Source organism: Panicum virgatum, chromosome 3K (assembly GCF_016808335.1).
Source record: "Panicum virgatum strain AP13 chromosome 3K, P.virgatum_v5, whole genome shotgun sequence".
Classification (NCBI taxonomy): domain Eukaryota; kingdom Viridiplantae; phylum Streptophyta; class Magnoliopsida; order Poales; family Poaceae; genus Panicum; species Panicum virgatum.
In genome coordinates, this window is record NC_053138.1 from 59,890,440 (window position 1) to 59,912,583 (window position 22,144).

General features: G+C 42.1%; 4 protein-coding genes across 13 annotated transcripts; 3 read left to right on the plus strand and 1 right to left on the minus strand.

Annotated features, from left to right (window-relative positions):
- The first annotated feature begins 711 nt into the window (after nucleotides 1-711).
- LOC120699993 (BTB/POZ domain-containing protein At3g50780-like) lies at nucleotides 712-3,261 on the plus strand. Of its 2 annotated transcripts, XM_039984118.1 has the most exons (3): nucleotides 712-971; nucleotides 1,289-1,992; nucleotides 2,086-3,261. In XM_039984118.1, exons 2-3 carry the CDS (start codon nucleotides 1,345-1,347, stop codon nucleotides 3,019-3,021), a joined length of 1,584 nt encoding a protein of 527 aa, XP_039840052.1. In that variant the 5' UTR covers nucleotides 712-971; nucleotides 1,289-1,344; the 3' UTR covers nucleotides 3,022-3,261. The 2 variants fall into 2 exon arrangements, with proteins under 2 accessions (XP_039840052.1, XP_039840053.1); XM_039984119.1 differs by having other exon boundaries at nucleotides 744-1,992.
- A 461-nt stretch (nucleotides 3,262-3,722) lies between these two features.
- Nucleotides 3,723-6,872, minus strand: LOC120699994 (probable tetraacyldisaccharide 4'-kinase, mitochondrial). The gene is made up of 7 exons (XM_039984120.1): nucleotides 6,516-6,872; nucleotides 6,174-6,398; nucleotides 5,887-6,036; nucleotides 5,215-5,424; nucleotides 4,669-4,728; nucleotides 4,269-4,349; nucleotides 3,723-4,177 (listed from the first exon to the last, which is right to left on the minus strand). The coding sequence occupies exons 1-7, from the start codon at nucleotides 6,804-6,806 to the stop codon at nucleotides 3,995-3,997; spliced, it is 1,200 nt and encodes a 399-aa protein (XP_039840054.1). The 5' UTR covers nucleotides 6,807-6,872; the 3' UTR covers nucleotides 3,723-3,994.
- A 1,887-nt stretch (nucleotides 6,873-8,759) lies between these two features.
- LOC120699995 (protein DA1-related 1-like) lies at nucleotides 8,760-14,133 on the plus strand. 7 transcript variants are annotated; one of them, XM_039984121.1, is made up of 14 exons: nucleotides 8,855-9,141; nucleotides 9,223-9,276; nucleotides 9,471-9,533; nucleotides 9,739-9,877; nucleotides 10,102-10,195; nucleotides 10,347-10,548; nucleotides 10,911-11,031; nucleotides 11,113-11,196; nucleotides 11,323-11,442; nucleotides 12,039-12,251; nucleotides 12,336-12,395; nucleotides 12,479-12,597; nucleotides 12,774-12,832; nucleotides 13,537-14,133. In XM_039984121.1, the coding sequence occupies exons 4-14, from the start codon at nucleotides 9,776-9,778 to the stop codon at nucleotides 13,866-13,868; spliced, it is 1,506 nt and encodes a 501-aa protein (XP_039840055.1). In that variant the 5' UTR covers nucleotides 8,855-9,141; nucleotides 9,223-9,276; nucleotides 9,471-9,533; nucleotides 9,739-9,775; the 3' UTR covers nucleotides 13,869-14,133. The 7 variants fall into 7 exon arrangements, with proteins under 7 accessions (XP_039840061.1, XP_039840057.1, XP_039840056.1 ...); XM_039984127.1 differs by lacking the exon at nucleotides 13,537-14,133 and adding an exon at nucleotides 13,466-13,532 and having other exon boundaries at nucleotides 8,760-9,276; nucleotides 12,774-12,896; XM_039984123.1 differs by lacking the exon at nucleotides 9,223-9,276 and having other exon boundaries at nucleotides 8,761-9,141.
- Nucleotides 14,134-15,747: 1,614 nt separating this feature from the next.
- Nucleotides 15,748-22,040, plus strand: LOC120699997 (protein DA1-related 1-like). 3 transcript variants are annotated; one of them, XM_039984129.1, is made up of 15 exons: nucleotides 15,767-15,887; nucleotides 16,005-16,130; nucleotides 16,239-16,428; nucleotides 16,528-16,786; nucleotides 17,007-17,244; nucleotides 17,322-17,472; nucleotides 17,634-17,941; nucleotides 18,349-18,469; nucleotides 18,551-18,634; nucleotides 18,736-18,855; nucleotides 20,461-20,679; nucleotides 20,749-20,823; nucleotides 20,907-21,025; nucleotides 21,210-21,268; nucleotides 21,402-22,040. In XM_039984129.1, the coding sequence occupies exons 3-15, from the start codon at nucleotides 16,270-16,272 to the stop codon at nucleotides 21,707-21,709; spliced, it is 2,220 nt and encodes a 739-aa protein (XP_039840063.1). In that variant the 5' UTR covers nucleotides 15,767-15,887; nucleotides 16,005-16,130; nucleotides 16,239-16,269; the 3' UTR covers nucleotides 21,710-22,040. The 3 variants fall into 3 exon arrangements, with proteins under 3 accessions (XP_039840062.1, XP_039840064.1, XP_039840063.1); XM_039984128.1 differs by lacking the exon at nucleotides 16,005-16,130 and having other exon boundaries at nucleotides 15,748-15,887; XM_039984130.1 differs by lacking the exon at nucleotides 16,005-16,130 and having other exon boundaries at nucleotides 15,748-15,887; nucleotides 20,764-20,823.
- The last annotated feature ends 104 nt before the right edge of the window (nucleotides 22,041-22,144 follow it).

The window sequence follows — 22,144 nt, forward strand, 5'->3', positions numbered from 1 at the left end:
ATTCATTTCCTCTTTATCCCTCTCCATCTGCTCACAAAAAATAGAAAAAGGCAATTCATGACTTTTGCTGCATCGTGCAGTCCTTTTGATCACCTTGTGAGCAAGGTTAATCTAACCGGTGGGAACCGGTCCTTTGACCGGTCCGGTCCGGTTCCGGTTTCGACCGGTACCCAACCGGCTAAAATTTAAATTTTAAATTTGAATTCAAAAAATGAAAAATTCCCAAAAAATTCCTAAAAATACTTCAAGTTGTGATGAATCTAATGGTGTCAATTTTTCTCAAAAATTCATTCATTTAGTATAGTTTTTGGGAATTTAAAGTTAAATCAAAAAAGAAAAAGAAAAAAAATGGGCCAGCCCACCGATCAAACCGGCCGGTAAACCGGTTGCACGGGAGCTTTTGAATTTCAAACCGGTCAAACCGACCGGTAAACCGGCCGATAAACCGGTCAAACCGGCCGGTAAACCGGTCGGAACCGGTTGTATGAGAGTTTTTGAATTTATTTCAAAAAATGGGCCAGCCCAATAATTAGCATCATTAGATTCGTCTCGCGATTTACAACTCATGTGCAAAAAATTTTGTAAATAGACTTCATCTAGTATTTCAAATTAGTAAGATTCTATCGCAAAATTTTTTTGTGTTCGAACTAAACACGGCCAAGGCATTGGATTCGGAGCAACAATATCCCAGGCCTGGCAGCCTCCCTGCTTGCTTGCTTCTCCGCCACTTTACTCCACTGCTTCTCTAATCCTACTTACCGTCCTACCGGAATGTACCCAAAGTGGTAGCTCCAGGACGCAGCAGCTGAACGAGCGCAGCACGCAGGACACAGGCTGCAGAAGCAGTTGCTGCCTTGCCTTGCTGGGTTGAGCCGGCCGAGTCTGTTTCCATTCCAGTTCGGGCTCGCGTTGTCACTTGCCGGCTTGCAGGACAGGATCACATGAGCGTGGGTTTGACGACGATCTCCGAGGTGAAATCTTTGCCCCTGCCATGGTTTCCGTCCGTGCAAGCAATCCGGTACCGCGTCGCTGCCGTTCGTGTCCGCACTGTGTTTCTTGATGTTGGTGGCCATGTCGCTGTCGAGAAGTGGGCATCTGCACTTGTGCAGGTGTTCTTGTTCGGTTGTTCAGAGCCATGGATAGAAGGATGCCCGGAAAATGGGACATCTTTTCGTTTGCTTTTCTTTCTCTCTGGGTGAATTCGATTGAGCGGTTGCGACGCGCTGTGCGCTACGTGGTTTTGCGCGGATTTCTTGTTCTGATCTTGCAAGCCGATTCCCCTGAGCAGGTTCTTCCGAGCAATTGGATGTGAAGCTGAAGCCACCGGCCTCGAGCGAGGAGGGGATGGAGGGATCGAGGCCGAGGAGGGGCTCGCCGGCGAGGGTCCGCACCGTGCCGATCGCCGTCACGCCGGAGGGCTTCTGGTGCTGCCCGTCCCCGGCGGCGCTGCACAAGAGCCTCAAGAACCCGCACCACCACCACCACCACCACCACGCCGGCGGCGGCAACAAGCAGGCGCCGCCGCAGCAGAATAAGACCCCATCGGCCCCTCCGTCCAAGGCGCCGTCAGTCCAGACCGCGCCGTCCGTGACCGACGAGCCACCGGCGCCCGCCGACGAGCCGCGGCCGCAGGAACAAGCGGCCGCCGAGGCCCCGGCGCCAGCGCCGGCGGGCGGGCAGCAGGAGCCGCAGCCGCAGCACAAGATCTGCGTCGGGTTCGGGCGGCCGGAGACCAGCGACCTGACGGTGATGCTGTACGGGAAGGAGGGGATCGCCGTCAGGATGGGCGTGCACAGGGACGTCCTCTGCCGGAGCAGCGCCTTCTTCGCCGCGCGGCTCGCCGGCGGCCACGGCCCGCCGCCGCCGTGCGTGGAGATCCACGACTGCGACGACGCGGAGATCTACGTCGAGACCGTCGGCCTCATGTACTGCGACGAGGCCAAGCACCGGCTGCTCAAGCAGAGCGTCCCCCGCGTCCTGCGCATCATGAAGGTAACGAGGAATAGCATTGCCAATCCATCGTAGCGTCTTCCATCGATTCTGCAATCCTCACCCCCATTGGAAGGAACCCCGACCATTTCGCAGGTTGCCGAGGTGCTTGGCTTCCATGGATGCGTCAAGTCATGCCTCGAGTACTTGGAAGCCGTCCCTTGGGTCGGCGAGGAAGAAGACAACGTCGTGGCCTCGATACGGCGTCTTCAGAGCAAGGACTATGGAGTCAGCCCGCTGCTAAGGAGGATTTCATCTGAGAATCTCAACTCACTGGGTGACACATTGGCAAACATAATGGAGATGGTACTGACGAGCACCGATGATCGGGGGCGTCGGGAGATGAAAACCTTGGTTCTGAATCTTCTCAAGGACAGCAGCCATTGCACTGATGGATCTTCAGACATCTGTTCTGAAACGCTGTACAGTTCATGCCGAGGGTGCTTGGACAGGCTCCATCGACTGTTTACAGAAGCATCTGAAGAGGATTATGCAGTGAATGTTACGCGGCGGATCACCCTGGAGACTGATAATCTCCTATGGCTGGTGGAGATTCTTGTCACCCAGCGAATCTGCGACGGCTTTGTGGCTATGTGGTCAAGCCAAACGGAGCTTGCTGAATTACATCCGAAATTGCCGGCAGCACTTCGGTACACCGTGAGCTGCATCACGGCGAGGCTGTTTGTCGGCATTGGGAGAGGGGAGATGCTTCCATCCAAGAACACCCGTCTCAGTCTCCTGCAGGTATGGCTGCAACCGCTGATCGATGACTACTCGTGGCTGCAATGCAGCTGCCGGTCGTTTGACAGTAAGCTCGTCGAGGACGGGATCGGGCAGACGATCCTGACGCTTCCATTGGAGGACCAAAGGTCTATGCTACTGTCATGGTTTGGGAGGTTCTTGAAGTTGGGGGATAACTGCCCGAATCTGCAGAGGGCGTTTGAAGTGTGGTGGCGAAGGACTTTCGTCAGGCCGTATGTTAATGAGGCTGAGGCAGGTAATGTTTTGTCATCAGATAGGAGTTCATCTTGAAGTGGTAGAGGTGTTAAATTTAGCTGACCATAGAATCTTTGTATTCTGAGGGTATTGTCTTGGTTGGTCAATCTGACATGAGGCTGGTAAGAACTTGGGTGTTTTATTTCCTCGTGTAAAGTTTGGTGGTGGTAAAGATTTGTGCGACACTAAGTGTTTAACTTGTGTGTAAAATCAGATGGTTTTTCCCTATTTATGAGAAGAAAAATCATCATCAATGAATCCTCCCCGTTGTACCTACTGTGACCGTCCATTTCCAAGTTCTTTGATGAAATCTGACTATTCTTCCTCTTTGTTTTGACTGAAGGCCGCACTTGCATGAACTGTCAGTGTCAATACATGAGAATTATGCCGTACAAGGCCTGAAAAACTAGTTAGTGATACATGCATAGACTATAATATTTGAGTAAAAGGTCATTGACTTCAAATCATAACCTTATTTGACAGTACTCAACAGATGACTCTCGGTGAGTTCATGGAGGATAACCTTTTGATCTGAGTATGACTGAGATATTAGTTTAAATGAGCTTAATAGGTGTTTGTGTTTTTGCAAATTGAATAATTTTAGTTACTTTATCATGTTTAGATCTTGAAAGTTTAACTGGGAAATTCTTACCGTGTATAAATAATGCACCGCAGATATTGGCAAAATATTTGATAAACCCTGTATTTTTTCTTACAGTATCGCATACTCTGCTATCAAGTGGTGTACCAATGCATGAATTCCTTAGCAGCCCAAATATACGTATATGACTGTATTCTATAGTTTCATGCTATGGGTACATGTCATATCTATCACTCCTACAAAGAGTTCAGCACAAAGGAACACCTGGTCCAGTTGTAACTCAAGAACTCAGCACAATGCCTCAAGTGAAAGAAAAATTATACCCTGCATAGCAAAGTTCATATCCACTGGCAAAACTGTTTCGCTAACAGATGATTACGGTTAAAATCATATCTAACCACACTGTAATCAACTTGGGGTCCAATCCACCACATGTGGCTTTGCACGCCCAGTAATCATGATAATCTCCTTTACTTTCCTCATAAATTCATTTTCTCCTTGTTCCTTGTGAGGCATAATCTGCAACGAAGAAGACAGCACCCAAACCTTTGCATCCAATGTTGTAAGGGCCTCTGGATCACGATCATAATCCTGCATGCCAAAACAAAGGATTGGTTAGTTGAAAGGACAATTGATGATCAAGCAAAATATTAGACAGTGGGGATCCACAAGGCACTACTACCTTCTCGGTAATTAAGATGATGGCATCTTTGCCATGCTGATCCATGAGATTCCTCACGGTTTCTTGGATTATCTTGAGGTCCTATTGTAATTTGTTGGTAAAGTGACAAGAGAGAATCAACCATTACAACAGCCATCACTATTAAAATACACACGCACAGAAAGCTGTGACAATTTCTATTGCTTTAGCAGAGAACAGAAGTGAAGCGATGCATTATTGCAAGAAGCGTGTCATATATTTTGCAATCAAATAAGTAGGATAGGGCGCATATACATGCTGGACCATACATCAAAATGCATTTTAATTCAAGACCCATTCTGAATGCAGGCATCTTGATTTGTATGTGTGGAATATTTTAGTCGATAATGCTGAGAAAAGGAAAAGAGAGAACTGTACTTACATGTGCATTGAAGAAATGGTGATCACTGAAATCGATCCTATCAATTTTAAGTGGACCCATCTGCAGCAGCGATAATAGATATTGCAATTCAGCACTGGATGGAATGTACATGGATTTTATGCTTTTAATAAAATATTACAGATTATAATTAGTACATTAAAGGATCAAATGCTTCTGATTGATAAAGGAAATAGATAAAAGTGTCATAAATAGTGCAGCAGTGGCGACATCAGGTTGGGCATCCCTGGTGCCCATGCACCAGGATAAACTTGTTTTCCCCCACTAACTGAGTTTATATTCATCACATAATCTTAGAAAATATATTAGTCCTTTGAGCAGCGCACCACGATCAATTTAGCAGTGGCTTTGTCCCTGAGTGCGAGCTATAACAAATTTCTGATAAAGCTGGAAATTCACGCTTCAAGCCTTCAACCCTTGCTAACAATAGCATGTTGTTACAGCTTACGACAGACAATATGTCAAGCCAAAATAAGGGGTTCTCTATGCAATTGAAAATGGCAAAAGCAAATCAAAGAAGTATAGTACCTCTCTGACTGTATGAATGAACGCATTGGGGCAGCCAATAGCAGAAACACATAGCACGATCTTATCATTCAAAACATTAAGAGGAATTTTCCCTAATGGTTTCTTAACTTCAAAAATATGTGATGGAACCAATCTGCTATAGAACACTGAGCAAGTTGCTGCATTTTCCTCTATTGTAGACCTGATTGCTTTAAGTTGCACTTCAGAAGCCTGGTAAGTAGTAAGTGGTAATTCAGAGATCAATCCAAGTAATTATTCTTCAGGTAAATATATTACAATCTACATGTCTACAACACTCACCTCTTATAGTGATATTCATTGGCAGAGAAAAACAAAAGCTCGAAGGAAAGGTGATTGTTACAGTGCATCAGTTCATGTTCAAATAGGCAAGTCCATGAACATAATAATAGGCAAAAATGACGAAAGTTGGCTTCATTTAGATTCTCTTATCTCTGGAACTACTTTACCTTCACTAATTCTTCAAGGTAATCATTATTTATCATAAGGAAATCAAGTTTGCAAAGAGAGACAGAGTCCCTCAAATTTCTGGTAGAGGTCAACCACACTTCAACAGCATAGTTTTATGCATTTGTCATTTGGGTAACGTTACAAAAGTAGACAAAAACAAAACAAGGTAACTATAATCTCAGAGATTGAGAGGACAACACATACCAGATCAGCATTATGAATGACCACAATATCAGCTCGACCAAGTGCACTCAAAGGTTCTCTCATGGGTCCTCGTGGAATGAAATGAGTGTTTCCCCACGGAGCCAACCCATTAACCATCACAATCTCAACATCTCTGAGCAAGCTCCAATGCTGCCTAAAAGAAATGGTTGTTTTGAAAGAGCGTGTAAGTAAATTACCATGACGATGCCTTCATCTACACTGTCAAACAGATGTATCTGAAAACAAAAGACCAATTGCATCACATATACATATACATATACATATACCTGCATACCGTCATCTAATATGGCTACTCCAATTTTACCAGATTGCAGTTTGCTAGTTGACGAAGGCTTGCTCTCAGCACAGAAGGTTTTAGAATGATGGATGTAGCCATATTTTCGCAGCATGGAAAAAGCCACTGCTGCTCTATTTGCACCGACCCCAATCTTGGCTGAAGTATCAGAAAGGCGCCTCCGGAGCATCTTTGGCTCATCACCGCCTGCATAGCCCTGCGACACCAAAATCCAAATGTTAGGATTGTTCATCAACACAGGCATCAAAAGCAATGTGTCCTAGTATTTGAAGAAAAAGGATGATGAGAAGGACAGGCGAGAGCAGGAACTGACCCTCGTTAGCAGGAGCGGCGAGATGCCGAGGCGGTGGAAGCTGCGGGCCAAGAAGTCGACCATGGGCGTCTTGCCGCTCCCGCCCCAGGTGAGGTTGCCGACGCTGACGACGGGGACGGGCAGGGCGCGGCGCGGGCGGAGCCGCGAGAGGAGCAGGGTCAGGCGGAGGACGGCGGACGCGGCGGAGAGGAGGGGCACGGTGAGGACGCGGTGGACGAAGGGGAGGTACCGGACGGCGGAGTCCGGGGTGGCGGCGAGGCGGGCGACGAGCTGTCTCGCCTTCTCCTCCATCCCCGCCCCCGTTCAGCAGCGGCCCGGCGGCCGGAGAAGGGAGAGCTGGTTGTGCCGCCGCCAGGAAGGCAGGTTGGGCCTTTTCTTGCCTATGGGCTGGCATCCGGATGGGCCCTTCGTCAAAGGGCCCATAACCTACCTCAACTGAAAAATAGCCACCCTAAAAAAATGAAAAGGCGAAAAATATAGCCGTCAAAAAAATGAACAGAAGTTTCTTTCCTCCAAAGTTTTTTTTTGAAAAGATTTTCTCTTCCTCCAAAGTAGATGTTTCTTTCAGTTGGAGTCAGAGCCTGAGACGTGATCTTTTCAGCTTTTCTTGAGCCTGGTCGTGCGAGTCTGAGTGCTGACTCAAAAGTAGGAGTATGTTCTTATGTGGGGCCATGATTTTGTCCATGGCTGCCTTGATTTTGCATAGGATAATAGAGTTAAGAGTTGGAGGTTGTTGGGGTATGATTAGGACAAAGAAAGTTTGGCTGGGCACACATCATCTTTCAGATGCACATTAAAGAAATGGACTTTGTGTGGTGCCATTAGTGGAGGGGGGAAAATGGACATATATGCGCCTCAGAGATGACACAGGAAGCTACAAAAAGATGCCATCATTTTGTGATGACGGTATGGCTGCCATCTTTCACCAAACGACTTTGATTAGTGTCGATGACTGATGACTCCATGAGTATGTGTACATGCTGTGAATGGACATCTGGATTACTTTATTCTAGATCATGAGTTGGGCAATCTATTGCCAACGTGCTCTCAAAAAAAAAAAACTATTGCCAACGTGTTAACAGGTCGGAGAGCATGTAGTGCAATTGTTCATCTTAGTTTCACCTAGTTCAGTGTCACATCGCCCAACCAATCATAATCCTCCCACATGACATGATGGGTTTTGCTAAATTTTGCCGAATTTGTTGCGGCACGACGCGGTGCGCAAAAATATATACCTAACGTGCATGGGCAGAAGCAACTGTGGCGCCACCAAAGGAAGAAGAAGAAGAATCAACTGCTGGCCACATGGTGTGCCGTAGACCCAAGAGTTGTAGCTTGACTATGCATGATCGACCTACTACATCTTGTGAGGTCAAAACAAAATATTCATTTTGCAACTTAGCTAACATGCCACAAGGATAGAAAAATTATAGGACATTAGCTTTGTCAATATGAATAATGCAAGTGTAGCAGTTCTAGTTTTTTTTTTCTTTTTGTGTAGTTGTGTAGACATGTTATCCTACTATTATGTGATTGAGTGCTCTCTTATTCAGCACAGGTAGGTACTGAACCAACTACCAAGCGAGGTACCAATGGTTTAGTTGGAGTGATCTACAGAGTACAAGCATGAAAGATGAAAAAAATATGCTCGAGTGATTTCTCAACTTGTACGTGTGACTAGACATTTTTTTATTTGCTCGAGTTTGCACATGCATTTTTTCTTGTTGTAAAAAAAATACTCGAAACATTGGAATGTGAAGTTGTTAATTGACCATCTAGATGATACGTGCCAAACCGACTCTCGAGATCCCAATTTTTTGAAAATTAGGTGAAGATGTAACCCCAAACCTTGCTCCATTTTTTGAAAATTCGGTGGAAAATAGCATGGCCTTTCAAGTTGAAATTCCAAGACCAGTAAACGTCCAGAAAGCGTTGACTAGTCAAGTCAGTGAGACTTCTCCATTCCAGTTGGGCAGTTACCGCGCGTCATCCCGGAAGCCCGTTTCCATCTTCGCGCGACCTCGAACGCCCTCAAGGTGTTCGACGAAATGCGACGCCACGCCGCGCGGCGCGCCCCATGTGGCCGTGCGTCTCTCTCCTCGCCTCCTCCTCATCCTGCTGCTGCCTCGCGATCGCGCGCGCGAGGGAGGCGTCGCTGTGCCAGCGCGGGGAGGACGTCACGTCACGCCACGCCTCACCCCCTCCTCGCCTAGCTTTTCTTGACCCGTCTGCTGCGTCTCCACTACTCCGCCTCCCGCCCTGCCGTCCATGTCACGCTTCGGCTCCTTCCTTTCGCTTCCGCCTCCTCCCTTGCCCCTTGTCCTCTTCCCGCCTCCTCCGGAATCTGGCAGCGCACCTACTTGTCGCCCGCCCCCTCGCTCGCTTTCCCGTCCCCGCTTTCTTTATCCTGCGGGCGGGGCGGGTGCTGTGGCGTTCTGTGGCCTTCTTGGATCAACGAAAAAAAGAGAGAGGAAAAAAAAAACGAGCTTTCTATCTGGCTGCGGCCGGCGGTTAGCCTGTCGCTTGCTGGCTCACTCAAGCGGTTCATCCGCGTCTTCTTGGTGTGTGGCCAAGCGCGATTGCGGAACTCGAGCCTCTCGTTTTGGGAGTTCCGGATCACTTCGAGGTGCGAAGCTTTGTTGAATTGTGACGATTTTGATGTAGGTGTTTCGATTGGGCTTAGTGGCCTTATACTGTTTAGTCGCAGGGGCTCGGGGGGAAAGGATGATCGCCAGTTATCTTTGCTGGTTTTGGTAGAATCGTGAGTCCCTTTGTTGACTGAATTCGTAGTTTATTTGGCAAAGAAGAATATAGTCGTCACAGGAAACTAATCAGTCAGTTGGATTGATATCCGTGTTTCTTCATTCTGTCTTGTGAGAGATCAATTTGATTTTCTCCCTTCAGCTTCAGCAGCGTTTTCCTCTAGTGTGCTAATTCGTTTCTGTTTTGATACAGGTCTGAATTGTTGAGAACAGACTGGGTTCGTTGATTTTCTTGGCAGTTTCACATTTAGACTAGGTATGGGACTAGGGATTTCCTGCTTTTACAGTCATGCTGTGCCTTTTGCTAATACAGAAAAGGTGCTAAAAAAACAGAATAGGTGTTCACTGATGAATGAGAACCTTTTCATTTGTGGCTTGCCAGAAAACATATATTTTCATTTGTAATTGTAATTCAATGGTTTCTCTGAGTTCTTCTGAATTTGTTATATTCTTTGCTGCAGGATAGAGGAAATCTGATCATCACATAAGGTCAAGATCATGAGCTGGTTAAATAAAATTTTCAAGGGTTCAGTAAATAGAGTTTCAAGGGGTCACTATGACGGAGACTGGCATGAAGGCCATTCATCTGATTACAACAGAGTAAGCCTCTGTCCATGTGCTTTGCTGTTGAACAAAATGTGCCATGTGTATTCCTTTATCCTTTCTAGTTTCTACTGTAACTAGACATTTCTTGTTTATATAAACTATGCCTAAAGAAAAGTTTTAGCCTTATACCTTTTAATGTGATTGTTCATGTTCTATAGAATGCACGATCCCAAGACAAAAGAATTGTTATTCAATGATGCTTGTCCTCATTACTGTAGGATACTTATGGTGACAGTGATAATGAAGATATAGATCGTGCTATTGCATTATCGCTAGCAGAGGAAAATCAAAATAAGGGAAAGGTGGCTATTGGTTAGTGCTGGCCTGACTTTTCCGCATCCTCTTGCTTCTTTGTTTATTTTATCATTATTTGCCTATCTCACCTCCTATATAAAATTTATATCCTTGGGAACAATGACTTTTGAAATGAAATCATAATACACCATTGCTGTTTTTAATGTAGATACTCACTATAATTTGGATGAAGACGAACAACTTGCACGAGCACTGCAGGAGAGCCTGAATGCCGAATCTCCTCCTCGACAGAATGTTCCTGTTGAGAACGTACCTCGTCGATGGAATGTTCCTATTGAGGATGTGCCTTCTCGACAGTATGTTCCAGCAAAGGAGCCACCTCCACATGTTTACCCAGCAAGTGGATTCAGGTGTCTATTCCTTCCTCTGGTTTGTTTGGTATTTTAGTTGTAAGAAGTCACACAAGTCTCTTCCTGTTACATTTTTCTATTAGAGAAATGGTATAAACATGTATGGTCATATTGTGCTAACTTCCATGTAGAATATAGGCAGTTGGATGATTGTGAAACGTGGAGAGAGAGAGAGAGAGCGGGGGGGGGGGGGGGGGGGGGGGGTCAACAGTGGATAACTCACGGAACAATTGCCTCTACACATATGCTAGCAGGGCATGCGTATTAAAGTTATCATATGTGGCTGTAAATTTCGTGGTCCACTCCGTTTGTCTATTAGCATTCCCACACTGACTTGACCAGAAGTCCTGTTATTTGTGTAGGACTTGTGCTGGATGCCATAACCCAATTGGCCATGGCCGTTTCCTTAGTTGTATGGGTTCAGTTTGGCATCCCGAGTGCTTCAGATGTTTTGCTTGCAACAAGCCCATATCCGAGTATGAGGTATATGAGAGTAGCATGTTTGTATATATTAGTGTTCTTCAATTAAACCAACTGATTGATGATAGTGCTTCTTTTGTGAAGTTTGCCATGCACGACGATCAGCCGTACCACAGATCCTGCTACAAAGAGTTTTTTCATCCAAAATGCGATGTTTGTGACAACTTTGTAAGTGTCCAAAATTCATTTGTATGGATAAGCATGAAAATATTAGTCAGAATTATATTTTTGATCTGTCTATATAACTGTAGTTACGTTTTTTGATCTAACCGTAGTTACGTTTTCCTTCCCTAGATTCCAACGAATAGAGATGGCCTCATTGAGTACCGAGCACATCCTTTCTGGATGCAGAAGTACTGTCCTTCACATGAAGATGATGGCACTCCTAGGTGCTGCAGTTGTGAAAGAATGGAGGTCAGTACAGGGTTTTATATCTGTCAATGAGAAAAGTTCGATTGGTCAGTTCCTGGGTGTTATCTGTTCACTTTTCACTAACATTTGAAACATACCACTTATTTACTTGACATCAATAGATCACTATATGCCAGCATAAATATATGGAATTAGCTATATCACTTCATTCCTATGCTCTTCTTGTTGTCACATTCTTGGTTGTTACCATGCACTTCAGTGCTAGAGTCTTAGGAATACCAGCACAGTATGTGGTACCCCAGCCAACTTGTGGTTTTGGTTCATGTCACCAATGTGTTTTGTGGTGATAACTGATAATAGAGTTTAGATATGTTCGAGCAGCTTATAACCCAATTTTTCCAAACACAATACCTCTCAGTAAAAATTTTTGCACCAATGATGACAAAAGTGTAAGCAGGGTACTATTCCTAAGCCCATGCGATCAACTTTTGTGCCTCAATTGGTTCTCAGTTCTTCAGCCACTATTCCTTTTCAACTAGTGGTCTATGTTGTTATATGTTCCTGATGATATTTCTACGACATTGCAAGTTACACTTTGTACCCATGTTCTTATATGTTCCTTCCATCCTGAAATTCAGCCTAGAGAGATCAAGTATATAACATTAGATGACGGGAGGAAACTCTGCTTGGAATGCCTCAATTCTTCAATAATGGATACTCCAGAATGTCAACACCTTTACATGGACATTCAGGAATTTTTTGAAGGTTTGAACATGAAAGTAGAACAGCAAATTCCATTACTTTTGGTTGAGAGACAGGCTCTGAATGAAGCATTAGAAGCTGAGAAAAATGTAAGTGATACGAAATAGTTATTTGGTGTGCACAACACTTCACATACTCCCAAACTTATGCCATTTTATTTTGCTCTGTTTAAGGGGCACCACCTACCCGAAACCAGAGGTCTATGTCTTTCTGAAGAGCAAATTGTCAGAACGGTGAGTTCTTTATATATTGATGCACTCTGTTGCATGGGTAAACTTTTAAGATATGCATGTACTGAGTGATGCTATTCTTCCAGATCTTAAAAAGACCACAGATTGGGCCAGGAAACAGAATCCTAGATATGATTACAGGACCATACAAGCTGTCTCGGCGGTGTGAAGTGACTGCGATCCTTATATTATATGGTCTACCAAGGTACATTGTTTTGCCTTTATTTTTCCTCATTTATCTTTTTATTCAGGCCATCCATCAAGCATACTTCCGCCAGTTCCATCGTGAACCTTTAATGGACTATGAACTCATGATGTTCTTATGTTTGAAGCATAGCTAGATAGGTCTTCTTACCTCTCATCAATATAATGGCTACACAGGTTACAAACTGGCTCCATTCTTGCCCACGAGATGATGCATGCATATCTTCGTCTCAAAGGTAACTTGTTTATGCTAACATTTTTTTCTTGGACCTCACATGCATCGTCATCACTTTATGCACTTATTTTTCTTCGGCAAAATAGCCACTTTGGTCCTTCAACTTTGCTCCAAGGGTCAAATTGGTCCCTCAACTTTCAAAAAGACCAATTTGGTCCCTCAACTTTTGTTTTTAGGTCAAATTTGTCCCTATACTGATGTGATGCTCCATAATACCACGAGATAAATGTGAAAAGTCATTTTTACCCTTAGCTCCTTCTCATACTCAATTTTCATTATTGTACAGTTGTAATTAATCAATAATAGGTCACAATAGATCTATTATTCTGTCTGCTGGTTTGATGTCTCTCGTATGTGTTGAAATGCTATTTTGTATTAGTCTAGATCATATAAGAATATCTTGCACATGTTTGATTAACTTGTTGCACCACTGCTAAATATGCAAATTGTGAAGGAGAGAAAATAGCCAAGAGTAAAGATGACTTTTTAGCATTAGTCTCATGGTATTAGGAGGCATTACATCAGTATAGGGACAAATTTGACCTAAAAACAAGAGTTGAGGGACCAAATTGGTTTTTTTGAAAGTTGAGGGACTAACTTGACCCTTGGAGCAAAGTTAAAGGATCAAAGTGGCTATTTTGCCTTTTTTCTTCCATAAAAAGGACAATTTCTACTCCTATTGCTGACATGATTTTCTTTCTATAGGTTTCCGAAATCTTAGTATTGAGGTTGAAGAGGGCATCTGCCAAGTTCTGTCCCACCTGTGGCTAGAGTCAGAAATCATAGCTGGTTCTAGTAGCAACGTCGCATCCAGCTCAACAGCAACGTCGTCATCGTCATCTTCAGCACCTACCTCCAAGAAGGGCGCGAAGACCGAATTCGAGAAGAAGCTCGGGGCATTCATCAAGAACCAGATTGAAACGGATTCTTCCGAAGCATATGGAGGTGGGTTCAGAGCTGGCTACCCGGCTGTCGAGCGCTATGGCTTGAGAAGGACCCTGGATCATATTAAGCTGACAGGGTCTTTCCCCTATTGAAGTAACTGTAACTGAAGCAAATAAGGCGCAAGCGCAATTCAACCTGCGAGGGTGCTGCATATTCTGGAAGATTTGGTTTAAAATAGACATACATATACACACCACAGGAGAGAAATAGGCTGTGTAAATCAAGAGGAAAAAGAAGGATTCACTGGAGTAATATAAATTTGCAAATGTTTTTTTCCTGGGAGACAATACACGAGAGACTTCAGATAAAGAGTTTCTGCAGTTATTTCTAATCCTTAGTCGTCCCATTCTTATCAAATATCACATTTTCAGATTCAGGACATAGTGCAATTACCTAGTTATTAAAAAGTTCATATAAAGTAAATCTTATAGCTAGCTAGGACACCAACCAGTTTAATGGTGTTTCGTCGATTGACTTTGTCAGACGTTGCAAGCGTTCACGCATTGGCCGCTCGCACATCATCAGTGACAGCGGCAGCTGTTGCCTGTAACCACTGCGTAGGAGCCACTGAACACTCTTTCACTCCCTCCCGCCTCCACTGACCATTCCGCATTTTTCTTTCCCTTCCTCAACGCAGGCGCTCATGTATGAAACAATGAAGGGCCTGTTTGAGAGAGCTTTTACCAGCTTCAGTTTTATCTGTTTGGCGCAAATCGAGGCACTATAGCGTCGAGCCATTTTGTGAGCCGAGGTAAAAAATGAACAGGTGAAGCTAGTTTTTTTTGACTTCACTGGTGAGGCGGTGAAGCCGATTTGGGAGAGCCCTCCCAAACAGCCCTGGAATCTCCTTCCATGTACAACGTATTGTGTGTGATTCATTAGTTGCCAATAGCTGTAGCTAGAATAGAGAGTGAACACTTGAGGAATTTTTTATTTTTTTAATACGATTGTTTACGGTAATTACGGAATACTTCAGATTTGATAATTTTCAAAAATAAGTCATGATCGTCTTTCCAGCAAACGAAATTGTCTGCTGAGCAGACGAAATTTGCTGGTTTCGTCTTCTAGAAGTACGAAAACAATTTTCGTCCAATCATTAGACGAAAATAATATTTTTGTAGACAAAAATAGATTCGTGTACTCAGTGGACGAAATCTCAATTTTCATCCGCCGAAAATAATCTTTAAATTTCGTCTACCCATCCGACAAAATTTAGTTTACTTTATTTTTTTTCAATTTAGATCTTTTCTATGCTGTTTTGAACATTTGTCACCGTTGAGTTATTGTTTTTGCATACAATCTTCTCGACCTATAGGAGTACACAAAATTATCTACATTAGGTCGAGAAGTTTGTATACAAAAATAATAACTCAACAGTGATGAATGTTCAAAACAGCAAAAAAGATCTAATATAATATTCGTCTAATGGTTGGACGAAATTTATTTTCGTCCATCTAGATGACGAAATTTCTATATTTCGTCGGTTTGGAAGACGAAATAGGCAAGTTTCGTCTGCTGGGTGGACGGAATTTAAATTTCGTCCGTTGGGCAGACGATATAGGTCTAGTTTTGGAATTTCTCATGTTAGGAGTATTAATCCAAAATTACTGTAAAAATCGTATTAAAAAAATAAAAATTCTCTAGATGGACACAGGTTCTGTGAGAAGTGAACTGGGACACACCTCTGCTTTTGAGGCTGTGTTTAGTTCGCGAAAAAGTTTGGGTTTTGGTACTGTAACATATTTCGTTGTTATTTAACAATTAATGTCCAATCATGAAATAATTAGGTTTAAAAGATTCATCTCGTATAAAACATTTATACTGTATAATTAGTTATTTTTTTAATTATATTTAATGTTCCATGCATGCATCCGAAGATTCGATGTGATGGATACTGTATAATTTTTTTTTTGAAACTAAACAGGGCCTGAGTAAAAAAACGAAAAGAGTCTCTCTCTGGTCAACAAGTGAGGACCCCTGCGGCCCTGCCCACATCTTCTTTCCTTTTCCTAGTGCGGCACTCACGGAGGCGTGGAAACGGGTGAAATGAGACAGATTCTACCTTCCCGGGAGCAGAACTCTGGAAGGGAAAGGCTGCTGAGCTTCGCCAGGTAAATATCTCTGATCTGTAGTATTCTGGATGTTATGTTCTCCTAGTATTTTTCTTGCAAGCTGCATCTTATTCAAATTGGACCCATTCTGGCGCTACCTGCATGACAATCATGAAGACCTTCATCCAATGATTCGATTTCTTGTATCTTCATCGCGAGATTGGTGACTCTGGCAAGGAAGCTGGAGGACACCGAATTCATTGCATCCTTGAAAGAGATAAAATTTCTGCTTAACCAAAAAAGGTTAAAAACGTTGTACTTCAAAAACAGTGGAGGAAATCGGGAAAAAAATTTAAGCTAAGTTTTATTTGCACTTTGTGGGACTAATATATGCTTTATCTCGTGGCATAGTGCCCCTCTGTAATCAGGAAAAGAAAACGAAATGGTTGGTGAATCTAGCAGATGTCGTAACCTGGAGAGTATGGTACAAGACATACAAGCAAAACTATGCAAGCTATCATTAGAACTTTTATCAGATATCACAGACAACTTCTCAGATGAGCGAGAGATTGGCAGAGGTGGTTTTGGAGTGGTTTATAAGGTAAAATAAATTTCTGTCTTTCCAACCTCCGAAAATAAAAAACATGCAGCCTCATTTAATTCACAAAAGCATGTATGTATTAACAATGACTTTGCATAGGGAGTGCTCGAAAATGCGGATGTAGTTGCTGTGAAGAAGCTTGTGTCCATGCCAGGAGTTAATGATGTACAATTTGAGAACGAGGTTTATCATCTTATGATGCTTAAGCACAAAAATATAGTTCGTTTTCTAGGATACTGCTTTGAAACACGACATCTATGCATACTGCATAACGGGAGATATTGTTTTGCGGAGATGCCAGAAAAGTTGCTTTGCTTGGAATATCTGCCAAATGGAAGCCTTGACAGACATATTTCAGGTACATTGGAATATTTGCATACTTATAATACAATGATATGCCAGGGAAGTATTGTATAATGCTGATGTTGATTTGTAAACAATAGAGAAGAGAACACATGCTAGAATCCAAATAGTTTTTTTTGCTGTGCAACCAAAACCATCAGATTTATGTCCTATATGGAGTCTCTGCTGTTCATTTTCTTTTCTCGAACACTCTGTTGTTCATCTTTCACATGCAGATGAATCTTGTGGACTTGATTGGCACAAGCGTTACGGAATAATTAGGGGCATCTGTTCTGGTTTACATTACCTTCATGAGGAAAGCCAAACAAATACTCCGATAATACACTTGGATCTAAAGCCTGGCAATATATTGCTAACAAATGAGATGGTGCCGAGAATTGCGGATTTTGGTCTCTCCAGGCTCTTTGGTGAACAACAATCTCATATTTATGCTACGAATACGGGTGGATCATTGTAAGTTGAATGCTCCCATGATAATTACTTTATGCGATATCTGAAATGCATTTATGGCCCTCCATGTTGTTATGTAGTGGTTACATGGCACCAGAATACTTGCACAAAGGAATAATAACAAAGAAGTCAGACATATTCAGCTTGGGAGTAATAGTCATAGAAATAATCACTGGACGCAGAGACACCCCTGATAGTACTGGGTTGTCTATGCCGGATTTCATTGAGAATGTAAGAATATTTTTTTTTCGCGACCGTGTCTGAGCACGTTTTTCATTAAGAGGAGAATGTAAGAGTATTTTGCCCACGTGCATTGAACATGTTGTGGACTTGTGGAGTTATTTTTCCCCCTTTGCACTGTACTGCTCTAGCTCTGAATACCAGTTCCACAGGTGCTTGAAAAGTGGAGGAATCGCTTGGAAGACTCAAGGTGCACATCACTGGAAAAGAGTTGCCAGCAAATAAGAAGATGCATTGAAATGGGTCTAAACTGTGTGCAATTTGATGAGACTAACAGACCCACAGTAAAAGAAATTATCGATAGTCTTAAAAGGCAGGATGATATGAATTTACATGTTATCAATGAGGAAAAGTTACCGGCAGACCAGGTAGAACAACTTGCACGAGCACCGCAGGAGAGCCTGAATGCCGGATCTCCTCCTCGACAGAATGTTCCTGATGAGAATGTACCTCATCGACGGTATGTTCCTATTGAGGATGTGCCTCCTCAACAGTATGTTCCAGCAAAGGAGCCACCTCCACATGTTTACCCAGCAAGTGGATTCATTTGTCTATTTCTTCCTCTGGTTTCTTTGGTATTTTAGTATAGCATTTCAACATTGCTATGAAACAGGGATATGACCCAGCCAGTACTCTAACCAAATTTCTCAAAAAACAAAACAAACATAAGACTTTTTGCAATAAAAGTAAGTGTGTTCTTTCAAGGTAGAGTTTTCCAAGAGAACTCATGGAACGATTAGCTCTACACATATGCTAACAGGCATGTGTAACTAAGTTATCATATGAGACTGCAAATTTCAAGGTCCACTCCGATTGTCTATTAGCATTCCATCACTGACTTGACCAGAAGTCCTGTTATTTGTGTAGGACTTGTGCTGGATGCGATGACCCAATTGGCCATGGCCGTTTCCTTAGTTGTATGGGTTCAGTTTGGCATCCTGAGTGCTTCAGATGTTTTGCTTGCATCAAGCCCATATCCGAGTATGAGGTATATGAGAGTATTATGTTTGTATATATTAGCATTCTTCAATTAAATCAACTGATTGATGATAGTGCTTCTTTTGTGCAGTTTTCTATGCGCAAAGATCAGCCCTACCACAGATCCTGCTACAAAGAGTGTTTTCATCCAAAATGCGATGTTTGTGACAACTTTGTAAGTGTCCACAATTCAATTGTATGATAAGCATGAAAATATTAGTCAGAATTATATTTTTGATCTGTCTATATAACTATAATTACGTTTTCCTTCCCTAGATTCCAACAAATAGACATGGCCTCATTGAATACCGAGCACATCCTTTCTGGATGCAGAAGTACTGTCCTTCACATGAAGATGATGGCACTCCTAGGTGCTGCAGTTGTGAAAGAATGGAGGTCAGTACAAGGTTTTATATCTGTCAATGAGAAAAGTTCCCCTGGCCAGTTCCTGGGTGGGAGCTGTTAACTTTTCACTGACATTTGAAAACACTAGTCTATCAACCCGTGCTCCCGCACAGAATAATTAGAATTAATATAAAAATAAGCCTTATAGCTAATAATTATAATTATCTCTACCTCACACCTCTTTCCCCTATTAAATATTCTAACACATACTCTAATATATATATTTATCATTATCTAGTTGCAATGGATCTCATTTTGCATCACACATCTATGCATGTTTGATATATGTTATGAAATATTTATTTGTAAATTGGTATTTTTATCTCATCCATCATACATCAATACATGGTGACATATATCGTGGGTAGCATTTTTATAAAAACAATAATATAAATGATGTATTAATAATGATAGAAATAATAATTTACAAGTTTATATTGGTGCACTCTAATATTTTGTTGCACTTATATAATTTATATTCAAATGTAGGGGCTGTTTTAAATTTTTACAATGTTATGCAAATTTATGGGATCATTTATATTTTTTTTATAATAGCATAGGTGGGTAATTTACACGAAGATTAGGTGGTTACTTTAGATTTTTTTTCTATATTTGCAGAGGTGGGTAATTTACATGAAGATTAGGGGGTTAGTTCAGTTTTTTTATAATGCAGATGTGTGTAATTTAGATACAATATTTAGGATTTACTTTAGTCTATTTTTATAATGGCAAAGGTAGTTAATTTATTAGAAAAAATAACAGATCCAACAACTATTATGATTAGAGTTTTTTTTGGAGAAAGATACCAGAAAGGTGTCTCGTATCTGATTCATATCAAGAAAAACAATTGGTGATACAAAAGGACAACTTGACACAAAATGACATAAAGGAAATAAAATTACATCGAAGAGTTTTACACGAAGATTAGAGGGTTACTTCATATTTTTTTATAATGGTAGAGGTGGATAATTTACACGAAGATTAGGGGGTTAGTTCAGATTTTTTTTTATAATGACAGAGGTGGGTAATTTAGATAATGTTTAGTGGTCACTTTAGTCTTTTTTTCATAATGGCAAATGTGGGTAATTTATTAGAAAAGATAACAGATCCAACAACTATTATGATTATAGTTGTCAGATTGATGGCCAGATGTTTCTATATTTTGTAGGAATTTTTAGGATTTCTCTATTTTTTAAGTGTCCACCTAGGATCCTAGGTGGCTTCAAATGAGCCTCCAATTAGTAATAGTAAAATAAGATACCACTTATTTACTTGAAATCAATAGATCACTAACGCCAGCATAAATATTTGTAAGGAGCTATATCACTTCGTTCCAATGCTCTTGTTCTTGCTGTCGCAATTTTTGGTTGTTACCATGCACTTCGGTGCTAGAGTTTTAGGAATACCGAATACCAGCACAGTACCCCAGCCAACTTGTGGTTTTGGCCCATGCCACCAATGTGCTGTGTGGTGATAACTGATACAAGACCTGCATGGAGAGTTTAGATATGTTCGAGCAGCTTATAACCCAATTTTTCCAAACATAATACCTCTCAGTTAAATATTTTTCACAAATGATGATAAAAGTGTAAGCAGGTGTTGCCTAGAGTGATCGAGTACGCAACATTAGATGATGGGAGGAAACTCTGCTTTGAATGCCGCCTCAATTCAATAATGGATACTCCAGAATGTCAACACGTTTGTATGGACATTCAAGAATTTTTTGAAGGTTTGAACATGAAAGTAGAACAGCAAATTCCATCACTTTTGGTTGAGAGACAGGCTCTGAATGAAGCATTGGAAGCTGAGAAAAATGTAAGTGATACGAAATAGTTATTTGGTGTGCACAACACTTAACATACTCCTAAACTTATGCCATTTTAGTCTGCTTTGTTTAAGGGGCACCACCTACCCGAAACCAGAGGTCTATGTCTTTCTGAAGAGCAAATTGTCAGAACGGTGAGTTCTTTATATATTGATGCAATCTGTTGCATGGGTAAACTTTTAAGATATGCATGTACTGAGTGATGCTATTCTTCCAGATCTTAAAAAGACCACAGATCGGGCGAGGAAACAGAATCCTAGATGTGATTACAGGACCATACAAGCTGTCTCGGCAGTGTGAAGTGACTGCGATCCTTATATTATATGGTCTACCAAGGTACATTATTTTACCTTTATTTTTCCTCATGTATTGTTTATTCAGGTCATCCATGAAGCAAAACTTCCGGCAGTTCAATTGTGAACCTTTAATGGACCATGAACTTATGATGTTCTTGTGTCTGAAGCATAGCTAGATAGGTCTTCTTACTTCTCAATTTCTCATTAATATAATGGCTGCACAGGTTACTAACTGGATCCATTCTTGCCCACGAGATGATGCATGCATATCTTCGTCTCAAAGGTAACTTGTTTATGCTCCCATTTTTTCTTGGACCTCACATGTATCGTCATCAGTTCATCACTTTATGCACTTACTTTTCTTCCATAAAAGGACAATTTCCACTCCTATTGCTGGCATGATTTTCTTTCTATAGGTTTCCGAAATCTTAGTATTGAGGTTGAAGAGGGCATCTGCCAAGTTCTGTCCCACCTGTGGCTAGAGTCAGAAATCATCGCTGGTTCCAGTAGCAACGTCGCATCGTCATCTTCAGCACCTACCTTCAAGAAGGGCACGATGACCGAATTTGAGAAGAAGCTCGGAGCATTCTTCAAGAACCAGATCGAGACGGATTCTTCCGAGGTATATGGAGGTGGGTTCAGAGCTGGCTACCTGGCTGTCCAGCGCTATGGCTTGAGGACGACCCTTGATCAAATGAAGCTGACAGGGTCTTTCCCCTGTTGAAGCAACTGAAGTAAAGCAGTGCCATTCTTCGACTTGCGAGGAGGCTGCACATGGGCGGTTTTTTTGGTTTCAAACTTTCAATTATATACATATACATACCAAAGGAGGGAAATATGTTTGTTGTGAACTAGTACTTGATTGCAAAGTTATTGTTTTTCTCATAGGGTAAATAATACATGTAGGTCTTCAGATAGGGAAATCTCTACTTTTTCTCGTCAGTGTTGACACATACTTGAAAAGATCAAGCGCTGAGGAACTCTGTCTATGCTCCGTTCTGCATGTCAACCGAACTTTGTTACCTCAGATTATGAAAGGATAAGTTCACTCTTCAGTCTTCACTGTCACGGAACTAACCATAAACGGTCAGTTTTTTAAAAGATCATTAACCATGCTCCTGGAGATTCATTTGCTGAAGATTATTTCCCCCTGCCACCT